We start from the raw sequence: 23835 nt of genomic DNA, 5'->3' as shown, positions 1-23835 counted from the left end.
GAGCATTCACACGATATCACAAACAACATCAATTTGTTTTTCACTCACATTCAGGTGACTATTTGACACTATTCAGAGAGAGAGGATCGGCGGTACCCTTCTGTATCGTCTTGCCATCGTGGATTGGGATGGTGTTATGAGCAGTCACCCCGGAAATTAGCAAAGCCTACAATACAGTGACAACTAGGAATGCACGATATTGAATTTTTGCAGATATCCAGTATGCTGATATGTTACAACAGCTGCATTGTGTTAAAGGCTATAATGATGGAGAAGGTCAGGGGTGACAAAGGAAACTTAAAAATGTCGCCCAGAACAACAGTTTCCCACACAGCCCCTGACCGTCTGAGCAGGCTGTTAAACCAAAGGGGTTTTTTTAGATTCATCCGCTTTGGAGAGTTTTTAGGAGGCTCAGTGTTTGTGTAAGAAAATGTTGGTGGAGTGTGGATGGAAGGTCAAAACACTGTGAAAAATATTTCCGATTTAGCTGGCTTAGTGTGAACGCACCCCCAGAGCTGTGAGTGTGGGCTTGTTTAACCCTGCAGCATCTGTTGGATCACATTCAGGGGACCAATATGTTTGGTTTTGTTGTTACACAGTGTGAAAAATGTCGACATCGTAAATATGGAGTTATCATAACATGCAAAGAAAGGTTACACTGGTCAAGAACAGAAACTGTAGGTGCAGATGATTTTCAGTTTCTGTCTGTTTATCCTAAAATGCCTCTTAACCTGTGGTGCTGTTTATCAGTCGAGATTGTTCTGGTGTGAGTTGCCGCGTGTTGGAGATACCGACTGTAGAGATGTCTGTTATCTGTGTTAACATCAGCAGGAGGAGAGCTAGTTAATGTTAGCTGTTAGCAGCCAGTGGCCACAACTTACAGCTCATGGAGGTAGCACTGAGTTACATTATGATACGTTCAAGCTCTGTTCAGAAAAAATGAGTATTGAGTGATGGTAAATTCTAATCCTTGGCCTTACTGCATCCTGTCCAACTTCCTGTTTGATGTATGGAGGACGTCACAGCTCAGCTGAAAATTCCCTGTCCTGAAGCAGCTCCACGGGACCTTTAAGTTTTAGTGGAGAGAGACAGACAGCTTATTGATTTCCGTCTCAGCAATATCAGGTGTGACATTATGAGCCATCGACCTTCCCCACTCCTCCATCCTGACATGCTCAGTACGCTCCTTCACTCTCACTCTGTCTGTGTCATGATGTCTGCATTTTCTGTTCCATGTGTGCTCCACTTCTTCTCCAATTCCTCCTTGATTCCTTCTCTCCATTTATCCCTCTCTAACCTCACCAGCTCCTCCTGATAAAATTCACTGTTCACGAGGATTTCATGAATGTTTGAGTATTAGATTTATTCTCCTCGTTAACTTGACTTCAAAAGAAACTGTCGCTCAAAACAACCGTTGCTGTGCCCTCCTTCCTCCAGAGTGTATTAGGTAAAAATGTGTGCGTGGTTATGTGAATGCATTTGTGTGCGTGCACGCGCGCGTGTGTGTGTAATCTGTCCTGTACTGTGTACTGAAGGTGAACTGAGAATGAGATGGCAGCAGTGTGTGTGTAAGTGTATGTGTGTGTGGAGAATAGCAAATAGCTTTCAACACTGAGCTGCAGCCGTGTTTGATTTCTTCATGGACACACTCACACTGTAGTAAACAGTGGTTATGACTGTGTTATTGTGTTTTATAATCAGTCTTGTCTATATATAATTAACTCTGTGTGTGTGTGTGTGTGTGTGTGTGTGTGGTAAAATGCAGGCTTTTCCCACACACAATTGTGCACTTAGACACATATATACAAAAACACACCCTGCAACTACAGGCCATAATGTGATGTGATGTGATGTTACCAAGGCTTAGTCACATCAGTGATATACTTTATAGTTCCTGATAGTGTGTGTGTGTGTGTGTGTGTGTGGGAGTGGTTGATTTCAGAGAAGTCTCACTGCTGACAGGAAAATAGGCAGCCTGAGGTGAATGTAGGCGTGGACGGACACACACACAGAAGGCACGCACTTCAAATCTGGCCAACAAACACATATTACAGAAATACACACATGGCAACACACACATGCAGAGGTGTGTCTGATAAGGACAAGAGGAAGGAGGGATGAGTTATAAAAGGAAATAAGGGAACATTTGAGGAAATACAAGACAGGAGGAAGAGCATGAGACAGGATGAAAAGATGAGGCAGAAGGGAGGAAATGATGAGTTAGGATAGAAAACGAGAAGAGAAAACCTCACAAGGATTATTAATTTGGGCCGATCTGGGAATATTTTAATCAGAATTAGTGTCAGGTTTATTTCCAAGTAATACTTTCCACATACAAGGAATTTGGCTTGGTGTTTTGGGGCATTACAATAAACAGAGTAAGAGTGAATGAAAAATATAAAAAGCAGAAGTTAAGAAACATAAATAAAATAGAATATTTTACAATAAGAATATTTTAGAAATATGTACAGTATATTTGTTTTAAAAATAAAAGAGCTGTACTTTTTAAAATCATGGAGTTTGTACATGTTTTTAATGAATCAGTATTGGTTAAAAGAAAGCCGATCCAAATGAGATTTGGGTCAAGCAGCTCCTGAAGAACAAGCTCTTATTGCAATGTGTCATACATATTTAATCAACTGTTACGTAAAAATGTACTATATTATCGAACTCGTTACCGTCAGTGTGAAATTTGAATGTCTCTGATTGGGACTGGGCTGAAAAACTTGATTTGGACATCCCTGTTAAACATATCTGTATTTTAAAATGACTGTATTTGTAATAATGCACATTATTAAGCATCCGTAGTCTTACTCAACATTATGTCGTGTGATTTACTCCACTGGTTTTGATAGGGATAGTAAGTTTAAAAAATAAGTAAGGTTGTTTATTCTTGTTTAATCCTTATTATTGTATTATATCTGTTTTTACCACCATTTAACTTAAGACTATGACAGGTTAAAGGTCATCGGACTGACCAACTAAGGCCAGTTGAGTGGCTAAATAGCATGGGTGGATGATAGTTAAAGCTAAGCTGAGATCGATGTATTGTTCACACTACACAACTTGCTGTCTTGTAATCGGGAGTCTTGAAGTTGTAGTTTTCACACTACATGAATAAGCAGCAAGATCAAGATCTTAAAGCATGAGGAATCCCAGATGACTTTGTCAGGTGCGAGTTGACGCATACCGTGCGTCAGGCGGGTTCCCAGAAAATATCACAAAGTGACAAAACAGCATTTTTATTGAAGTTATTAATGAGTCCCAGAAAGATTGCATGCAATAGTCCACCTTCCACATTCTCTTCCACCTCTCTCTCTTTCACACTCACACCTTGGAGACAACCGCCGCACGCAGTCCTGTGTCTTGCTCTCTCATTGCCTGTAGTCTGCCGACAAGGTCCCTAACAGGTCCAGATATTTAGCCTGCTAGGTGCATCTGTGACCAATCACGTTCATGTGTAGCGCTCAAGAGCCAATCTGCCTCTGATTTGGGCTTTTGTTAAAGAGCTCCAAAAACTGTAGATGACTGGAAAATCAGGGATGAAGTTGTGTAGTGTGAACAAGGCATGAAGGTAAAAACAGCTAGGATGATGTATAGTATGCACACTGCTGAGCTGAAAAAACATCATAGGAGTTGGAGTTTTTTTTAAATGCAAACAACAATTGTTTAACTTTGCTGAAATCAGGGAGGTTGCCACTTCTAATATTACAGGCTGTAGCAGTCTTAGGATAAATTGGGATATGGTGAATAGTAAAGCTCGACATTTCACTTTTTCGGATGAATTAAACCCCTATTTAGACATTTTATTGCCAAAGCTCACGGAAAGGAGGCTGCTGATATCAGGACTCGGGCTCTGTGCCGCTGTCACTATCAAATGAATAAATAAAGAGCACACTGCTTGTGCCCCTCAAACTCAGTTAAAGATGGCTGCTTCTTTCAGCTTCATTTGAAGGGGCCTTTTAGATCAGACAGATCCGCCCCGACGTGTTCAGTCTAGAAATACGACTTTGGAGACGCAGCCAGAGACTTGAGCTGTGTGTGGAAAGTTTGGAAGGAAGGCAGAGTGATGGATGAACGTGAGTCAACAGGTAGAGTGAGATGAAGGTGATGAGACAGTATGGATGACTGCAGCTCAATGGAGGGTGTGGATTTACAACATCATTACCCACTGATGGAGCTACCAGCAGGAGCTGCAGTTTGAGGACCATGAGGGTTGTTTCAGGTGGAGGTTTTATGAACGAATGTAAAAAGGAAGTTTGAGCTTTTAAAGGCAAAATGTGGTCGTTGAAAATTTGGAGATATGCTGGAAATAAGTTTGCCCTTAAAAATTGAGGTATTTATCACTTGAGCTTCAGGATTTGACACATTTGACTTGCTTTATTGTAGTGGCAGTGTTTTCTCATGCTGATCTAAGAATTATATTAAATGGAGGTACAGATGCATGACGAGTAAGAGACTGAGTGACACGACATGTCATGTCTTTTACAGCTTTTATTTGTATTTTACCTGTACTCTAGTGTTGATGTTTTATTGTCTAAACCTATTGTTGATCTTATTGATATTTTTTGTGGTTTTTGCTATTCATTCATTCTTTGGATGAACTGTACGGCACTTTGGTCAACCGAGGTTGTTTTTAAATGTGCTATATAAATAAATTTTGACTTGACTTGACTTGACTTGACTTGACCGGAGACAGAGGAGATACACAAATGGTATGCAAAGAAACCGAAATAGACAAAAGTCACATGGAGATCAGCTGCTATCTACTTCCTCTTCTCCACACCAACAGGAACCCATGGCAACACTGTGGTAGAAAGATAGATGATAGAGAAGAGGGAAGGAGAAAGAAAGAAACAAACACTTAATTCGTAGTAGTTTCATGGTTTGGACATGAAACTACTACAGACTTCACATTCAGCACACATTCACTGACATCACTTTGAGTCTGATTCTTCACAGAGAACCATGTGGGAAGTTGCAAGACAGTTACCCGAGTTCAACTTCATAAACCGGCAATCAACCTCAGAAACTTGAGGTCACCACCATGGTGTCATAGATGCACATTCCCAAAAATGTGTTACTCATCTGTTGGTGTTTCAGATGTTGACAGTGATATCATCCCTGACTTGAACAACTCAGTGACTATGCTGATGAGTCTACAGAAATGGACTTCTTAGGACTGTCGGTTGGAGGTTGAGCATGAATATCAGTCAATATGTTTACATGGCATTAGAGAATTCGATTTATTGTGTCAGTCCAACTAAAACCGGATTTTTGAAACATGTAAACATGTTAGTCCGACTGAAATCGTACTAAATATAATTTCTCAAAGCCAGACTAACACACCCAGAAAATGCTGGGCGCTGAATTACTCCTGTATGTATTTATTTAATCATACCTTAACTGGCCGAGGCGCTCAGCACATGCTCCACAGTTTCCACCCCGGGCTTTGACTTGGAAGTCGAATAGCATTAAATGTATAGCAGAAGAAGAAGAAGCTGGTAACAACATGAAGAAATCTACATCCAGAACCGTGCATCACTGGACAGACGAGGCAACACAGTTTATGCTGTGTCTCCACGTTCAGAGCTGTAAAGTTGTCCACCCTCATACCAGTTTGCTGCTAGCTAATCGTAGCGAACTTCTTTGTCGATTGTTTGGTCTGTGATGTAGGTCAACTGGAAAAAGGCCCAATGCTAACAAGCTGACAGCAGACATATCACCACCTATCATAGCAGAGTAGGACATACTTCAGCAACAAGCAGAAAAGTGTACTTGCATTATTATGCTTTTATATCATCATGATATCAGTGACATAAAATGGTCTAGAAATGACAATACTTTTTATCGCACTTATTTCTGGGACTATATATATCGTCAAAAAAAGTAGTTCTTGTGATAGGCCTACTCTCTTGTCATCTCTGTAATAAAGGCATGATGTGTCCTGAAAATACTTAAAATACTAACAGGGGAAAGAGACATCTCCCACGACTGAAGAATTCTGCTCACAATTTGTAGATAAGACCTGCAGTCCTTTACCCCCTAATTTGCGCTGCCTTTTTATCGCGTGATTTCGCAGTTTCCACGTGTGAGCTTGCAGCTCCGCTACACGGCGCAGTGCTCCAGAAACACATCCAGTAGGCAAGGGTACGTGCCGTCGGTCACTCCAGATCCACGGCACTGCGTAGTGCAGCACAGACGGAGTATGTGGAAATTGGGGATAACATGCAGGCAACAAGCAAGTTATCCCTGAGGGAGTGATTCAGCCTCTTCTATCTGACCTCTGACCCTGAAACCAAACGAACAAAAGTAATATTGGTGGAATTTGGAGACTTGAAAGAGTCACTGACAGTTCACATACTGGTGACAAACTCAGCTCATTGTGGATATTTTAGAGCTTTCTTAATTTAAAACGAGAATAAAATACATTTTTGAAAACTGTTGCAGACTGAAATTGTCCCGAAAACAGTCTTGTTTTCCCAGCTCAGTGCCTTTTTGACCATTCCATTTAGAAGAAGCTCTTACTCTTGTGTTTGTGGATGGCCATCTCTATCATCTTCCTTTGTGTGTCTAGGTTATCATGCTACAGTTCCACAAAGTCTGGCTGTCTTTTAGCAGTCTAGTTGTTTGAGGAATTTGCCGGTGGTACTTTATGTCTGTCGTTCTGCTGCTAACCTGTCTGCCTGATGACGGAACAACAGCCAGTGTAATGCAAACCTGAGGTCCAGTTGACCTGTCCTCCGTAGACAGTTGCTGCTGTAGAGAGAAAGAGGGAGAAAGCAGTGTAGAGATAAATCTTTAATTTCTTTACTCAGCCTCACTGCAGGCTGCACGACTTCAGCTTTCACCACAAGATTTTGGTCTGGAAATCAATTGACTGAGCCGGGCAGCTGGGAGAGCTAAGAGGTGACTTTCTGCCTCTCAGATACACTTAACTTTGAGAAGAAATTAAGTATTGAAAAGAGAAAAGAGTGGTCTATAGCAGCTCCTACACCATGATGTGAATGGGAGTGATCTGCCTGCTGCTGGTATTGAAGAAATAAAAGATCGTGATTTATGCAAGAATGATAAGAGGAATAGAAAGTCCATGCTCTCCTCTGTCTATTTATGTCACTTAATAAAAACCTCATTGTTTCACAGATAAAGCTCCAGACAGTCTGTTGTGTTGCATATGTTGGACTTCTCTGAACAAACCATTAACCTGATGTTGACACACCCTACCTGTCTACCTTCCCCTCGTTCTCTTTTTTTCTCTCTCTGAGTCAACCAGAGTTGCTCAAACACAACGTCAAACAAACCATCGACCTGCTGTTTGAACACTCTCTCAACCTCTTTCTCTCACTGTTGCTTCAGCAGAGTTGCGTTATTATGGCGACTCTTTGTCTGAAACATAATTGCCCGGGCAGTGGACAAAATGTCTGGTGTATTTTGGGCTACGTAGCGCGTATATACCGAGCCTTTTTCGCTGAAACGTAACTATATGTTGTGTGTGAGATTTATGTCTTCAGTAGGAACCAATGGGCTTTGGGCTGAGAGCCACAGACAGAGTAGGGAAGTTGTAAAGTATTAAAAGACGCTCACTGGATTTATTCACAGTGAGAATGATAAAGGATAACACCAGCCTGACGCAGACATGGTGGGAATAAAATCCACACACAAAGCTTGAATAGTGTTTTCTCTTGATAAGCAGAAGGTAAAACAAAAGTGATGGTAATAACAATCCTCTGTGGTGTGTAACAGTCAGGTTTCACTCTCAAACTGGTTTCAGAGGAATTTTCAGCGTCACATTCTTCTGACAAATGCCTTCTACGCTCTGTGACACGTAACGATTTATGATAAGTGGATCATTAATATTCCCATACATCACAAACGAGCATATTTCCCCTCCTGCAACCACTTAGTCAGAAGTGTATGACAAAATGGTAGATGGCTGAATTTCCTCTGGATATCAGCTTGTTTCCACTTTAACAGAGTTTTAGTTCTGTAAGCTGCATTGAAAACAGAGTCAGAATTATCCCCTAATAACATCAGAGCTTTTTTCTTCTCAAAGCAGTAGTTGACGCAAGGACACAGTAAAGGAGATTTGTTTCTAATGAGGAAGTGAAAGTGTTTACAGGCTGAGATTTGTCGTCCCAGCATATTCTTATCATCTGTTTGGCTGCCGCAAAGCAAAAGTGGCAGGCGAATCATGTAAGAGTTATTCTTCTGCAAAGGTTTCTACAGATGTATGTAGACAAGGGTGTCACAGGTCACTGAGGGTTGCAGAAGCTGATTGGTTGATCCAACGTCCTGTCGGGAGGCAGGTTCAACGTGAAATACTGGAGCTGACTGGAGCATGTTCAACCTAAACTGTACGAGTGTAAATGTTCCTGAATGTCAGATGTACACCTTTCATGACCTACAGACGAGCAAGACAAGCATCGTCCAGCCTTCAAGTCTCAAGTCTTTTCCTGAGGTTGAACTCCTCTGCGTTGAACCTGTTTCCACTGAAAAATACTTAATAGCTTTTCTCTTTCTCTGTAATACCCACAGTTCTCCAAACTGTTGGCACATTATCTGGAAGTCATCAACACACAAACATGCAGCAGCAGTTACTTGGCAGTCAGCAGCATGCGTGGCTGCACATGGAAAGGTAAAGCAGGAAGCTGAACGAACAAAGGTGTTTTTGTTTGTTTGTAAACCAAAGTACATGCAGAGAAACAAGAAAAATTTAAAAGCAGATCAGTTTGTTGTCTGTCAGCTGTTGTAAAAGACACATGCTAACATCCTATGTATCAACGCACAGTTGCAATGGGGGTAGTGTGTCTGAGGCTGTGTCCAGGGCTCATCTTTCTCACGATTTAAAGTTACATGTTGGATGCTGTAGGCACCAAACAGAGTAGGAAACACTGCTCCAGGTAAATGTTAGTTATTCAACTCGTGGTTGTGTGACAGACCCAGAAGTTGCAATTCCCCAGATCGGTCTACAGGTCAGATGGACTTCAGAGCCCGGTGCTGTTCCTGGGAGCTTGGTTCTGTCCAGTATCATCAGTTAGTACTGTGTGTTTCACCCTGTCATGCTACTCTCAGCTTCAAGTTTTAGCCAACACAGTGTGCAGTGTGTGTTATTGTGGAAAATGCACCTATGATAGTTTATAATGACTCTATAAGGGCACTGCTACGAGCTTAGCTGACAATGTTTGGTTGGACAAATTTCTTACTAGCAATTGTGATGGACTTCATTTTCGTAGACGAAGCAGTTCACTTTTTAATGGAGAAAATGCTCTTCAGATAAATTAAGACTGATTGTTTGTTGCATCCCACTTCACTGATATTCAAACATCCAATCACAGCTGTGTTAACTGCCTTTCTGGCTGACTGATAGCTTAAACGAATGAATTACCATCTCAGTAGCTGCCTCATAGTTGAATGAGTAACTAAATAAGGTATTTCGAGACTCAGTCAGGTCAGCGGTGCACTTTCCTGAGATGTCACGCCAGTTCCTCCTCAGCGCTCTGTCTCTTTTCGCTCTGTCGGTCAGTAGAGCAAGTCAGGATTATCATGGTAGGATTAGCTGCTGATGGCAGGTGACTACACACACACACACACACACACACACACACACACACAGACCAAAGTAACTGTATACCTGGTCATGCTGTCTGGTTGACTAAGCAGATAGGATAACAGCTCTGTATATCTTCTATACATGGAGTGAATAGAGTTTACTGTGTCAGTGCCAGTGGAGCATGTAGGCTGTTCCCACTCGTCTTAAAACAAGCGTTTTTTGGCAGCTTCTAAGGCTGGTGGAGTTTATAGGAGTCTAAAATTAAAGCAGGTGCGATCTGAAGATCCCAACACATAAAAGAAACCAGTGTTTACTCTGAAGAACCAAGGATTTATTTGTGTCATAAATGTTTGGTGTTTTAACATCATGATTTTTCAGTTTATCAAATTTGTCGTCAGTTGATTTTCTGTACGTTACGATTTCAGCACGACAGATAACGAACCATCTTTTTAGGTGTCTTTCTGTCTGTCTGCTTGTGTGTGTGTTTGTGTGTGTTCATCTAGCAGTCATACTAGGATATTACTGAAGTAATATAGAAAAGTAAATGGACCAGACGGTGAAACTGTCACAGCAGAATGGTGCTGCAGTGATAGTTTGTGCTCGATGGTAAGCCAACGGAGCAGCAGACGAATGACTGACTGGCTTCCTGGTTTCAAGGTGCTTACGCTTCTTGTCTAAAGTTAAACCTGGCGGCTCACCGGAGCTCCATGGCTAGCTTCTGGGTTGCGGGGCGCTTTGTAGCACTTTTGCCTCTTGTCTAGACCCTGCAGTCTCACCCAGATGCGTTCTCAAGTACCGACAATTGACACCAATGGATTTAACATAAATCAGTGCTCAGTGATACCAACGTAATTCAGTCAGTACGCTCAGACTCCTCCCTATGAACAGCATGCCTTAATGTAGTCAATTCAGTCAATGCAGCAGTACAAAGGACTCCCAAGAAGCAATGCAACAAGTAGCCTATATTCAAGCCCCTTTCCCACCGCACAAAAAAACAGCAACACCTGCCAATATCTGTTTTTTTTTTGTTAATTTAATGGAAAAGGTTACAATCATCATTCTCTCCCAGGTCAGATAACTCACAGTCACAGGGATTAATCAGCTCTGGCTCCAATTGGCAGTGATGGAAAAACAACACCCGTGTGTAAGCACTAATTTTAGCCCCTTTCCTGGTGCGATGCAGTGACAGGCCGCCACAAACTTAATGTCCATCTCTGTCCAAGTAGTGCTCGAAAAATTGTTCCAAATTAGTCTGCACCGAGTTTGAAAGAAAGACTTAATAAGTAAGTGATATAAAAAAAAGAAGTAACCATTGTTTCCACTCACCTCTATGCTGCTTTCAACTGTTTACTAACCTGTTTTCCAGCCCGTCTGTGATGTTAAACGTAACACACCAGGGAAAAAAAAAAGAATACAAAAAGCCAATAGGCGCACTTGTCTGCTGCAGAGCCATGTACACAGCTCTGGTCCTCTAACAATGGGAAAGGAGTTTATCGCCTATTTTTAGCGTGTTTTCTAGTGTTTAAAAAATCAGTGTACACATGCTAATTTTGGTGGAACGTGGGTTTAAGTCTAGAAGGGCAACTGAAGTACGTAATGTAATCTCTCTCCCCCTCACTTGTGCTATACAGGCAGACAGTGGGTGTATATGTGGCATGTGGGGCAGACAGGAGTGGGACTTAAGTGTGATGAGATATTAGCAAAACAGAGTACCTGTGGAGTACCTAGAAACTCAATAAACACACACACACACACACACAAAATGCAATCAGCGACCAGAGAGCATTAATTTCAATCTCCCGATCACATATCTCTTCAGCCAATAACAACACAACAGCTGAACAGTCTTGGCGTCCCTAATGACTCTGAAGTGCCAACTTCGCTGCCACTCTGACAGTCCTGATTTGGGGACAGGTCTGCTCTCTGTTCAGTCACTGCCTTTTGTTACATTTCCTTCTTCTGAGAGTACGCAGCTGTTTATTTGGCAGCTGTCTCGGGGAACCCTCTGGACACAGTCATTGACTCTTGTGGGCCCCAGGTCCCTAATTTAGCCACAACTGCTCCAAAGCTCTCAGTATCGGGCTGCAGTGGACCCTGATACTCTGTCTGCTCGTGGTGTTTTCAGCCCTGCTCGCTGCAAAACCACTGCTGGAATATTTTGTCTGCTGACTGACTGTGACATTCCTGACAGTCACAACAAATCCTGACAGAATTTAAGGTTTAGGTGAGAAGTGGCGGTGGGAACAAGGAGGGCCCTCCGGGAGCTGCACAGACTGAAATACAAGCAGCAGGGACATTTTAGTGTTGTACGTTCTTTGTTTGTAGCTCGACACTCTTGACCAGAGTGACCTTCAGTGACTGCTGAAGTAGAATAAACGTCATTTCTTAGATAACCAACATTACATGAAGGAAGTCAGGGTCAGAGCTACGGAGGTGTAATCTTATTCGTGTGAACAGTAGGGGTTTGACCGTGTTTTCTGTACCAGAGGAAATACAAAAGAAGTGAATGAGATAAAGATATCTCCGAATTAAATGACTGGCCATTACTCTTGCTGTAAAAAATTAAGGCATTGCAACGCATGCATACAGTATGGGCAAATAATAAAATAAAATAAGCTGTCAAAATATGCCAGTAATGCTCTTTATTCATTGTCTCTTTGGCATGGCGTGTCATCCCTCCTCTGGTTCGATTTGCTAACAGACAACGCCTGACCCGCCTGCACTTTCAGTTTTATCTTCACATGCGAAGATGTAAGCCTAAGTGTATTAGGGCTAATTGTTTGATTACAGGTTGCACTGAATGATACCAGGCGAACATGTGTACACCATTATGCCTTGTGAGCACAGCAACACGAAGCAGATAAAAATGTACATAAATGTGATTAGATGTCAGCGGCACAGCTGCGAGTCACTAGAGATTTTGTTCCATACAGGTCCAGGCAGATTTATCCGTGAGACAATTTTATACGCATGGATAAATCTGAAAGATTAATGCGATGGGGGGAAAAAACCCTTGCATAGGATGATGTTTTTGGAAAGATTACAATACATTATAAATGCTCTCAATTCAAAACACACTATGTCATCATATCTAGAGTGACTTGCAGCCTGACATGTACCTATTCAATAACCATCAGTAATTTCAGCTACAAAAAAACACCACTAACAAATGCTGTAAAATGACTTCTAAGTTCAGCTTATCTGAAATGTGTTTATCTTAAATTTCACTTGAGCTTGTGTTCTTTTTTCCCCTCTTAATCCTAGTATAAATTTTGTCCGAGCCTTAACGTATTTGGTCCCTGCAGGGATCAATAAAGTTTTCGGAGTGAAATCCATTTTCCTTCCTCTTCCACTTATCCCAGGTTCACTGTTAGTTGTTTGCCAGAGACTTTCGGCCGGTCACCTGCAGTATTTCATCACACAGTGCTAAATCCCTGTAGCTAGTAAACCTGTCAGCCCCATGCCGTGTGTATGCCTGGCTAGCTGTGAAGCTGGGGCTGGCTAACAGCTTTAGCGGTGTGGAGCTAAGAGGCTAAAGGCATGGTGTTAGGGGTTAAATCGGTATTATCCTCTCTCTCTGGTGGACCAGCGGAGACAGAGGACAGACAGGGTGACCGGGTTTAGGAGAGAGAAAGTGGGATTCAGCCCTCTGTTCCAACAGGGCTTCCCTGCATTTTTAATTGAATAACCAGAGCACGGCACCAGCAGCTGTTGGTCACAGATGTAACCCGAGGTCAGAGCCTGCAGCACGAAGCAGCCTTAGATTACATAATCAATCAGCTGCTGGTGCAAAATGCAGCCAAAGAAACTGTTTTTACTCCCTAATTCTGCAGAAGGAAGAAATATATTTCTCTCTAGAGAATGTAGATCTTTTAACAACTTTCAGTGATGTGCTGTGATATCAGCAAAGTAGTTGTAAAAAATCTCAGTGTGTTCAACATTTGTGGCTGCTGAATACAACTTGTGATTATTTTAGCTTTTGAGTTTCTGGTGGTCTGAATTTTATATGTGTATGAAATTCACGTCAGTGTGGGCTTGAAACAGGATTCACGGCTCATTGGTGATAAAGCTGAATCTTGAGCTCAGACAAAAAGCTGCAGTTTCATGGAGAATCAATCTCGGCTGCACGACATCGGTTTGCTTGTTTTTGGCCCTGATGGTCGGCCTGCCTCTGTCCTCGTGTGAAACCCAGAGAACCCAAAAATAACACGGCTCTGTCAGCTGTTGATTTGTTTTACACTGTTCAGAGCTGCTGCTCTTCAAAGGAACTCAATATGAAAACTGTAAAGTGTATTTGACATTCAGAGATAACAAAGGTCACAGAAAAAGCTGCAACTATTGGATCGGTCGATTCGTCGACAGAGAATAACTGATTTCTCAGCAGCACTTCAATTAACAGACCTCTTTAAACTGAATATAATAATCAAATCTTTTCATTCTGCCATGCTGTCTCTTTTCTTTTTGCATACTTTCCACTTCCTTCCTGTCCTGTCTTTACGCCCTGATGATTTTGTCTTGCTCGTTCTGCATTTTATTCCCCATATCCTCTTTATTCTCATTTTCATTTAGATTCACTCTCTACTTCATCTCAGTTCAGTCCATTAATCCACACTGGCTCGAACATTTGTTAATTTTAGTGCTGCCAAGCTCGTACACATCACCTCTATTGGTAGTTAGAATAAAGCAGTAAGCATTAAGATGTTATGATATAGCAAATTAAATCACATATATACCTCATTTTTACTCTCATATTCTCATATAATGTCCCTTTTCATGAAGTGTTTATGTTAAGTGTACCCCATAGCCCTGTTGTGCTTTTAATAGACAATGTATTGTCCCAGAAATAATTGAAATAAACAACATTATTGCCATTTTAAGACCATTTTACGTCACTGATGTATTGCTATTATAGTAGCATAGTAGCATAACAATGAGTAGACCCTCTAGTGGAGCAACAAACTTTTAATTCAACCAGAAATTATGGCAAAATGTGGCTCAGCATAGTTTTTTTAGGGGCACTATCTTTTGATATATGGACATGACCTTGGTCATTTCTGCTGACCTTGATAAGTCAGTAACATAATTATCATGACAGGCGTTGTACCAGTGAGATTAAAATGAGATTAACATTAAATATTTCTATGTATTGTGCGTCTGTCAGTTCAGTGTTGTCAGTATTGTATCTACAGTAGGGCTGCAACTAACGATTATTTTCACTATCAGTTAATCTGCTGATTATTTTGTAGATTAATTGATGAATCATTTGGTCAATAAAATGTCAGAAATTATTGCAGTCAGAAAAATATGCGCATCAGCTATTTAAGATCTAAAGTGTTTGGGATTTTTTGTGACAAAACAAGACATTTTTTGTGGTGGTCCTGCAACATCTACCTTGTTTTGTCAGTCCAAAATCCAAAGATGTTAAGTTTATGATATAAAACAGAGAAAAGCAGGAAACCCCCATATTTGAGAGGCTTAAAACAGCATTTTCTGCTATTATTATTCTGTTGTTCTACTAATTGTTGCAGCTCTAATTCACATACGCCAGTCCTGCGCAGAGAAATACCTGACAGGTGCAGTACTAATACTTTAATAATAGCTCTATCTCCCTCAGTAAGGTCATAAGCTCGTCAAGATTATTGATATAAAGTCCACTTTGTCAAAGCTTTGTGTTTAATGTCTCAGTTAAACTCAGTGACTTCTGTGGTCAGACTTGTGTGATGTTTAATGTTTGATGTTCTCTGTGTTTGCTGCAGGCCAGTTATCCAACATGGGAGGACTTTGTAACCAAAGGAGCCAAGCTACAATCACAGCTCAGGTAAAACACACATCCACACATGCACACACACATTTAAGAAGAATATTCCATGTATTATTTCATTTCATTTCATGCAGAGCAGCTGCCAACTGTTGTAATAACCTACAGGTCAAGTCTCGTAGCTGTGAGTCTAATGTTTAGTGCCTTTGGTCATCATCAGTGTTCAGATTTGTACCGAGTCAAAGAAATAAAAAAGGGTTTTATCAATGAATCTGGTCAGAGTTCAGTAATAAAATCCTCACACACTACAGAGCATCTCTCCTGCTCGTGAAGAGGAAATGGTACCAGAGTACCTTCAATTCAAAGTGGGGAAACACAGTTTGACTTATTTTTTTACTTATTTACCAGTCAGATTTTGCCCAATTTAAATCTCATTTTTTGAATTTCCTGTTATATTTTTAAGCAAATTTTAACAGCTCTTTGTTTTAAAATAACTGCAGAATGTTAATAGTTTGTCTTTGGTACCAAAATTCAGGCAACTTTGTCAAAATATTTCAAATAACAATCACATTTCTGCCTCTTAGCTTTCTATTGGCCCGTGGCCAGTTCTTGACTCATTCTTGAATCCTGCAAAATGCTGCCACCAAACATACTGTTTATTGTCATGTACAGTACTTTATATGAAAGCTGCATGTGTTATGACTCTGATTCATTGTGACCACTGTGTGTCACACAGTGACCCAGTAGCTGGCTCAGTATAATAACAGTATAATGACTGTGTTTCCCAGTAGGCCAGTTTACTTTGATAAGCATCGCTCCGCCTGCTGCAGCCAGTCGCAGTCCATTAGCCTTGCCAGTCAGCCAGCTACACACATGCACACACACACACACACACACACACACACACACACACACACAGATACAGGCACAAATAGGACATCCACTCTGTTCAAACCGCTCTAATGTTAATGCTACTTAAAAGATCTGCTGTGGATAATTTGCACACATTAAGCTTTAACACACATTTAACTCCGCAATTGTGTTTGTTCATCAAACCGCCATAAAAAAAACAAATGCGTCACAAATGCAGAACATAAAAAAGGAAATGAATAGTTAAGTTTTGTGTTAAATTCAGTGGAGATCACCAGGAACATGATTTTCTAGCCTCTAATCCCACACCTCTGAGCCTCATACAACCCAAATCTTTACCATTATTGCCAGTTTGGAGAAGCAGCAGGGGTAAAGACATGGAAGTTACGCAAAGTACTGCTGTGGAAGAGGGCAGCAGCAAGGTATATTAGCCTCCAAAAAGAGTCCCACCTAAAAAAAAGTCAACATCAGTTTAAGTGTACGCTATATTGAGAGTTTTTTCACCACTTTACCTTTCTGTTAAACATCCTGTTCATACGGGGAAGCCATCAGCGGCTTTAGTTCTCCATCTATGCTCTCTCAAAGCCACCAGAATCCATCAACAAAAACAATAACTTTAGCTTGCTGAACACAGGAGCTGCTGATCCATTGCTGCCTGGATCACTTAGTTAGTTTGTGTTATTGTGTGACCTCAGTGAATCCAGACTAACCCATTTAAATGCCAAAGTCACAAAATAATACAAACAAACTAACTGACTGAGCCAGCGGTAGACAAACAGCTCCTGTGTTCATCAGCGTTAAATCACTGTTTTTCTCAGTGGAGTCTGGCTTTGAAGAGAGTGATAAAACGGTGTAGTTAAAGACTGTGTAGCTGTGTGATTGGATACATGAATTTAATTGAAACATCAGTAATATTTGAAATAGTGTCACTGCTTATCTTACATTTTGAAGGAGCAGTGTGCAGGATTTAGTGGCATCTAGCAGTGAGGATTGCAGATTGCAAACAGCTGAAACTTCTCCCATGTGCCAAACGTGAACCCACGGTTAAGATTCCTCCGTGTTCTTTGTTTAGGAGGTTTTTACCCAGAGCTCAATTATCAGTAAAGATCTCCTCCTCTCCACAACAAACGGACCAGGTGATGTCAACCAGTAAAAACACTGGTGTTACAGTGTCATATTACAAACAAGTGTTTCTTTGATGCTGTTTAGCTTATCGCAGACGCGCAGCTAGCCCGGCACCTGCTAATGTGTGCTCACCTTTTTTCTCTGATAACTTAAGTTCCAGATGTTAAGGAGTTTTTTACCTGTTGCTGAATTATCCGCAGAAGTCTCTTCCTCTCTGATACAAACGGACTAGGTGATTTAAACTGAATGAATCAATTTCACATTAAACAGAATCAGTGTTTTTCCAATGCAGCTTGACGCAAAAGGGCTTATAACTAGGGTGGCAGACGCAAAAACATGAATTGCCCTGTCTAGAGCCAGTGTTGAGTTTGTTCGGTCAGGGCCACCGTAGAAACATGGCGGACTTCATGGAGATATAAATCGCTCGTTCTTAGGTAACAGAAACACAACGATTCTTGTTTTCATGTGATTACACATTATAGAAAACATAATTATTATAATGTATTCCATTTCTGCCAATATATCCCATTTAATCCTTCACTCTGGACCTTTAAGACACATAACAGCCTTATTCTCTTACCACTGCCTCAAGCTGAAGATGATTTTAAGGCATTTGATAAGACTAGTTTAACTTAATATCTTCAAAAGCTGACTTATTAAGCAGCATGATTGCTGTATTAGCATCCTGGTAGCTTATTTCCCTTGCAGGATGAGACAGAGTGATCTTTACGAGGTAATATTGCTCGCAGTGGGGCTGATTAGAAATTGTGCTTGTTCAGTCTTGTGTGGGATTTTGAAAAACAGCTCTACTCCACCCCGACTTTAAAGCAGTGTGTACCAGCTGAACAAAGACAAACCAGAGCTTCTGTCAGACTCCAGCGGGGTTTCTAGTGTCTCGTTGAGGAATGTGGGACTGTGAGTTGGGGATCATGGGACGGCAGATCAAACATGTCTGAGCACACACGAAGCCGCAGTAGTGTGTTTTAATTTTATTTTTCTGGTATCAGGACTTCATTGTAGCTTTTAAGCATTTTAGTGACTTATAGAAGATGATGCACATGGTGTGTGTGTGTGTGTGCGTGTGTGTCTCGAGTCTTTGGTATTAATATGAAAGAGAATTTCCACTGAGGTCAGACAGACACACACTCACATACACACACACACACAAACTATTGACAGCAGTGTCATATGATCTTCTTAGTTAGGTTTTCAGGGATAATGACTGTGTGTTTGTGTGTGTGTGCGTGCCTGTGTGTGTGTGTGTAGCTATAGAAACATAGACCTGGCTGGTAATGGACAACACACACACACACACACACACACACACAGACAAAAGGTCCATTGATGATGATGATGATGATGTGTGTGTCAGAAGGTCTCCAGTTGCACTCCTCACACTGGCCTTTGAGGGCGACTGGCCTCTCATGTGGCTCCATCAATCCTCCTTCCAAAATAAAAGACCTATTTTTCTTTTTTTAAACCAAGCAGAGGTTTGTTTATGATGTGTCCTCTGCAGCAGACCGCACCGCCCAGTTATAATTAACAGAAGTCACATGACTCACTTGGCAACCTGCCATCCAAATCTGATTCAGTTGATGTAATTTCAGTTTATCTGTTTCTTTTTCTCTGGTGTTCATACTACTTAACAGGGATGGGTGTAATTGAAATAAAATGAATACTACGACTTGTTGGTAAGGGGCTTGGTACTTTATTTTTCTTGCATCATTATCTCCTAATTTGGAGTTTCCAGTTGCTTCTGCATTGCACTTTTTGTCACTATAGGCTCAGTCTAAAACAAGACTTCCTCCTCCGTGTGCCAGTCTTTTCGACTTCTCTCTATAATGGATACCTCGTCTGCACAGATCAATAAAAAAAGAAGCTAATATAAAGCTAAATCATCGTCTGACGATAGCTGATAGGTTTCGAGATTGTATTTCGGCCAATGCGTTTCGCCTCTCCACACGGACCACTTACCTGCCACTCAAACGTGATTGGTCAATACTACTCAGACTACAAATAGAAAGCAGAGTGCTTCCAATATAATTTATACACCAATCAGCCAAAACATTAAAACCATAGGTAGGTGAAGTGAATAACATTGATCATCTTGTTACAGTGCAATATTCCATTGGGAAACCTTTGTTCCTGGCATTCATGTGGATGCTACTTGATGCGCTCCATCCATCCGAACACCGTTGCAGACAAAGTAAACCCCCTCATGGCAACGGCACTTATCGATGGCAGTGGCCCCCCAGCAGGAAAATGCATCATGCACCATGCAACATCACAAAAACTGCTCAGGCATGACCTGATGAACGGGACAAAGAGCTCAAGGTGTCGACCTGACCTCCAAATATCCCAGACCCCAACCTGATTGAACATTTGAGGGACGTGCTGGTACCCCAGGACACCCCTGATCTGCAGTGGGTGCTCCTTGGACCGGACTTGGCTCTGACCTGTCAAGGCATGGGCAAAGGATCTCTGGAGGGTGTCCTTTGGTGTCTGGCACCTTCAGATCTTTTGTGTCCTGTGGGTTGTGAGGTGGGGTACCAACATGTTGCACAGATGTTTGATCAGACTGGGAATTGGGGAATTTGGAAGCCAGGTTGATGCCTTGAGCTCTTTGTCACGTTCCTCGGGGCACTCCTGAGCAGTTTCTTTGGTGTGGCAAGGTGCATTGCCCTGCTGAAGGGCCACTGCTACTGAAGGGTGCTGTTGCTATAATGGGGGGTGTCTGGTCTGCACTGATGTTGAAATGGGTGGAACATGTCAGGTGGCGTCCACATGAATGTCAGAACCCAAGGTTTCTCAACAGAACATTGCACTGTAACAAGATGATCAGTGTTGTTCACTTCACCTGTCAGTGGCTTAATGTTTTGGCTCATTGGTGTATACTGTAATAGTAGGGTTGCAGTGATGAACTAGTTTTAAGGGAAACCGTGATAGAAAAGTTGAGATGTTTATCATACTGTGTACATTTGCTTATCTACAGTATTGGTTAAAAAAATGCAACTGGACAAAGAATCTCCTCTTAATTTTAGTTATTTGCAAAGACGAGGCTTTTTTACACTTTTTACTTCCATTAACAAAATGGTTTCAGGTTTCAATTAGAGTATTAAATTGTTTTTTTCAACCAAAAGTATCCCTTCTGTTTTCATTCTTTTAAGGGTCATTGTGACTGATGATAATATAAGTTCTGTTATACCATGATACTGTGAAACCGCGATATTTTCTGAGACAATTATCATACCTTGCTCATCTCAATCATGTGTGGAGGGTTTTCAGACCCTGATGTAATCAGGGCGACGTATTTCCCCCCTCTGTTGGTGTGAACAACACATTCAGCATGGAGCTATCAGTGCTTGCAGTTCTTTTTTTATCAGTTTTGCTGTATTGATCAGATGTTTTGCACACTCCTATTTCTTTTGTCAACCTTTCTAAGCATCAAATAGCAGAACAAACAACATCAGAACTGCTGAGGCTGATGCTGTAACTCTTTAAATCCCCATCTCTCTCTGGCTTTTGTATGACGACATATTCCTGAGCTTCAGACTGTGATGATGCAGCACTTGAGACAATCTGTTGCCTGCAACGACAGGGCTCTTGAGGGGGGGTTAGCCCTTCTCAGGCCGGCCAGCAAACAGGACCACAGCAGAGCGACTGCCCCCAGCTGTGAGGCTTTAGTGGAAATGCATGTCAGCACGACTTGGCTTGGCACAGCTAAAGTGGACTGACTTTGGCCGTCGGAAAAACCCTATTAATGACACGCGTAATGTGACACCTCCAGTTCACCTCATCAGCAGGACCATATAGCATATTTATCATATGTATTATGTAGCATGTTAAATACATTTGCAGTATTTGGTGTGTTTTTTGTACAAAAGCGTACATCTTGTTTGGATGGATTCAGTTAACGTGTGTGGTGATTGTGTTTGATTCAGGACGACCATCGTGGTGACCGGAGCCTTCCTGGATGCTTTTCAGAAGGTGGCAGACATGGCGACAGGGACCAGAGGTACACACACACACACACACACACACACAGAAACGCAGGTACACACAGTAACATACAGACACATGCAGTATGCATCTGACCTGTGGGCCAAACACACGAAGAGGAAAATCAATCTGTGTGTGTGTGTGTTTTGATATATATGCGTTTGTGTGTAGATGTGTGATGACATGTAAGTGAACCAAGGGAAATGTTTTCCCTCTTTATCTGTTTCTTCCTTCCTACAGTGTGATATTTCACTGGGTCTCTCTTTTTAATATAAATAGCAAGATCATGAGGGAACTGATTAGCTCCATCTCTTAGATCTCTGTAGAGCAGTGTGTGTGTGTGTGTGTGACATTATAATGTTGAAACCATTAAACATTGTGCTACTGGAGGATGAAATAGGCCAGGAAAATTGCCCGGCCAATCTGTCTTCTTATTTTCTCTCCTTGTTGTCAGTTTGTCTTTTCTGTGCCTCCATGCTAAGTTACTTTGGCTCGTTCAGGGTCTCATTTTTCTCCTTTTTTTTCTTTCTCTTGGTCTTCCTGTCTCTCTCTGTGAAGCAACAGAGTGAGACCTCATGCAGCTGCCTCGTTTTACCCTGGATTAAGTTACTCACATTCACACATACACACTTCATAGAGCAGGGCAGTCTCAGGGCTGAAGGAGCACTCCAACAATGTGGGAAATGCGCTTGTTTAATTTTGTGTTCAGAATTGAACAATAAGAGTAACCACAAGTATGGAGGTACACCTCATGGTTATGACAAACAAACACAAACACCCATGTATGAAAGTTGAACATGACCCTTCACTAAGTCCCACCCATTGAACACAGTCCAGACAATCACAGCGCAGTATCAACGAGCTTCGACTACGTCTATTCAGCCATGCTTCGTAGACTCTCATGCAATCATTTCAGATTTCCTTTATTTTCAGGCTGGCTTGTGGATTTTAAGCTTAGCGTTGTGCCTGGGGCAGGTGTAGTTGTGATACTCGTTACCCGGAGAGGTTGGAAGGAGATATATGTTTCGTCTCGTTCCAAAATCAAACCCTGAAAAGAGTAGGGTTAGCTAGCTAGCTACTGAAAGTATACTGATTGTAATAGAAGTGCTGCTTTTGCTTTTTAGTGATTGTAACAGTGAATGAAGACCTACTCTGCTTTACAGGAACAGTGAAGGGAAGCAATTTTTCTCTTTAATGTAATTGTCTTCTGTTTCAATCACCAGGTGATGACAGGGTTCACAGTTACACTATGATCTGTGCGTTAGGCTTTAGCTTCTGTCTTTATCGTTTTAACCTGTTGTTGCTGCTGAGTCAGTTTGACATTCTGGATGTATCCTCCAAACACATACTGTAGACCCTTCTGCCTGCAGGGTAACCTGAAAGAAGCAGGGTAGGGAGTAGTTAGTGACTCCATGCTAGCTCAGACAGCTTGATGGATCGTCACTAAGGGGTGTATCTGAGGGGAAAGGTCAATTCCAAAACCTTGGACATAAATAGAGTACTCCATGAATTTAGCATTGCACTCCTAAAACACTGCAGGGGAGGGACAGGGAATACCTGTGTGTTTTAAGCTCTAGTGCCTGTGTGCTGGGGCTTTGTTAAGACAATCAGCTGCCAGTATGATTGTGTAACACAGAAGTTCAGTTGGTATTTAAAGGAAATCCAGTAACGTGTGCGTGCGTGTGTGTGTGCGTGCGTGCGTGCGTGCGTGCATGCCGCTCCCCTCCATGGAAGCCTCTGTAGACCTGCTCTGTCATGTCTCAGTATTGTTGTTTGTTTCCCAAAAAAAGAGGCAATGCACATTAGCAAACAACACCAAAAAAACAGAAACACAAAACACACCCTGTACTGGCCCCATAGACTGTGAATGGCCGAGACTGAGCAGACTGCAGATCAGTAACCGTACAATCCTTTACATACCGAGATTAATGTGGAAACAAAACGGCTTCAGGCAGATCACATTCTGCAGCACATGGCACTGCATAAACAAAGCCTGCAAACGTTTCACTGTCATAAGGTATCACCATGAATGTCACAAGACATACAGTATAGTTCAACAACAAGAGGAGAAAGTTTGTGCAGTGTACAGCCGTAGACACAGAGCAGTCAGCGCTCACAGCATGTGTTTATCTCTCAGTTAAACCTGAACTGACAGTGTCTCATACCTACATAATATGTGCTCTCTGTGTGTGTGAATGACAGCAGGTCATAGTTGCTAAAATATATAAAACCATGTTGAAAGTCCACAGGCTTAAATTCTGCTGCAGCCAGTGTCCTTTACTGTCAACGTGTCTCCCAAGCAAGGCACTGTAACCCTTTATCTGCCTGCTGTGTCTTATTAAAGCTGAATTTACATTCTCTGTGTCTGTGAAACAGTGAGGGCCCACTAATGTCAATTTTGAATTTGTTCATGTATGCAAGGGGCTGGACTAGCATGTGCTTGCATCCTAGATGTGTTAAAATCAGGCCTGTCAAGCGATTTAAAAAAAAAACCAAATCTAATTAATCACATGCTTGTGCATCAATTTTTGCT

General features: G+C 41.7%; 1 protein-coding gene across 4 annotated transcripts in view; it reads left to right on the top strand.

Moving 5' to 3' along the window:
• mtss1 (MTSS I-BAR domain containing 1) overlaps positions 1 to 23835 on the top strand; it is a 75931-nt gene that overhangs the window by 6000 nt on the left and 46096 nt on the right. For all 4 annotated transcript variants that reach the window (XM_078171585.1, XM_033626235.2, XM_033626234.2 and 1 more), the window contains exons 2-3: positions 15307 to 15368; positions 21245 to 21318. In XM_078171585.1, coding sequence (XP_078027711.1) covers positions 15307 to 15368; positions 21245 to 21318 — 136 coding nt within the window. The remainder of the gene's footprint in view (positions 1 to 15306; positions 15369 to 21244; positions 21319 to 23835) is intronic.

The sequence above is a fragment of the Epinephelus lanceolatus genome, chromosome 1 (assembly GCF_041903045.1).
Source record: "Epinephelus lanceolatus isolate andai-2023 chromosome 1, ASM4190304v1, whole genome shotgun sequence".
Taxonomy (NCBI): domain Eukaryota; kingdom Metazoa; phylum Chordata; class Actinopteri; order Perciformes; family Serranidae; genus Epinephelus; species Epinephelus lanceolatus.
The sequence above is the reverse complement of the archived record's forward strand: the minus strand, read 5'-3'. Positions and strand labels throughout refer to the sequence as shown.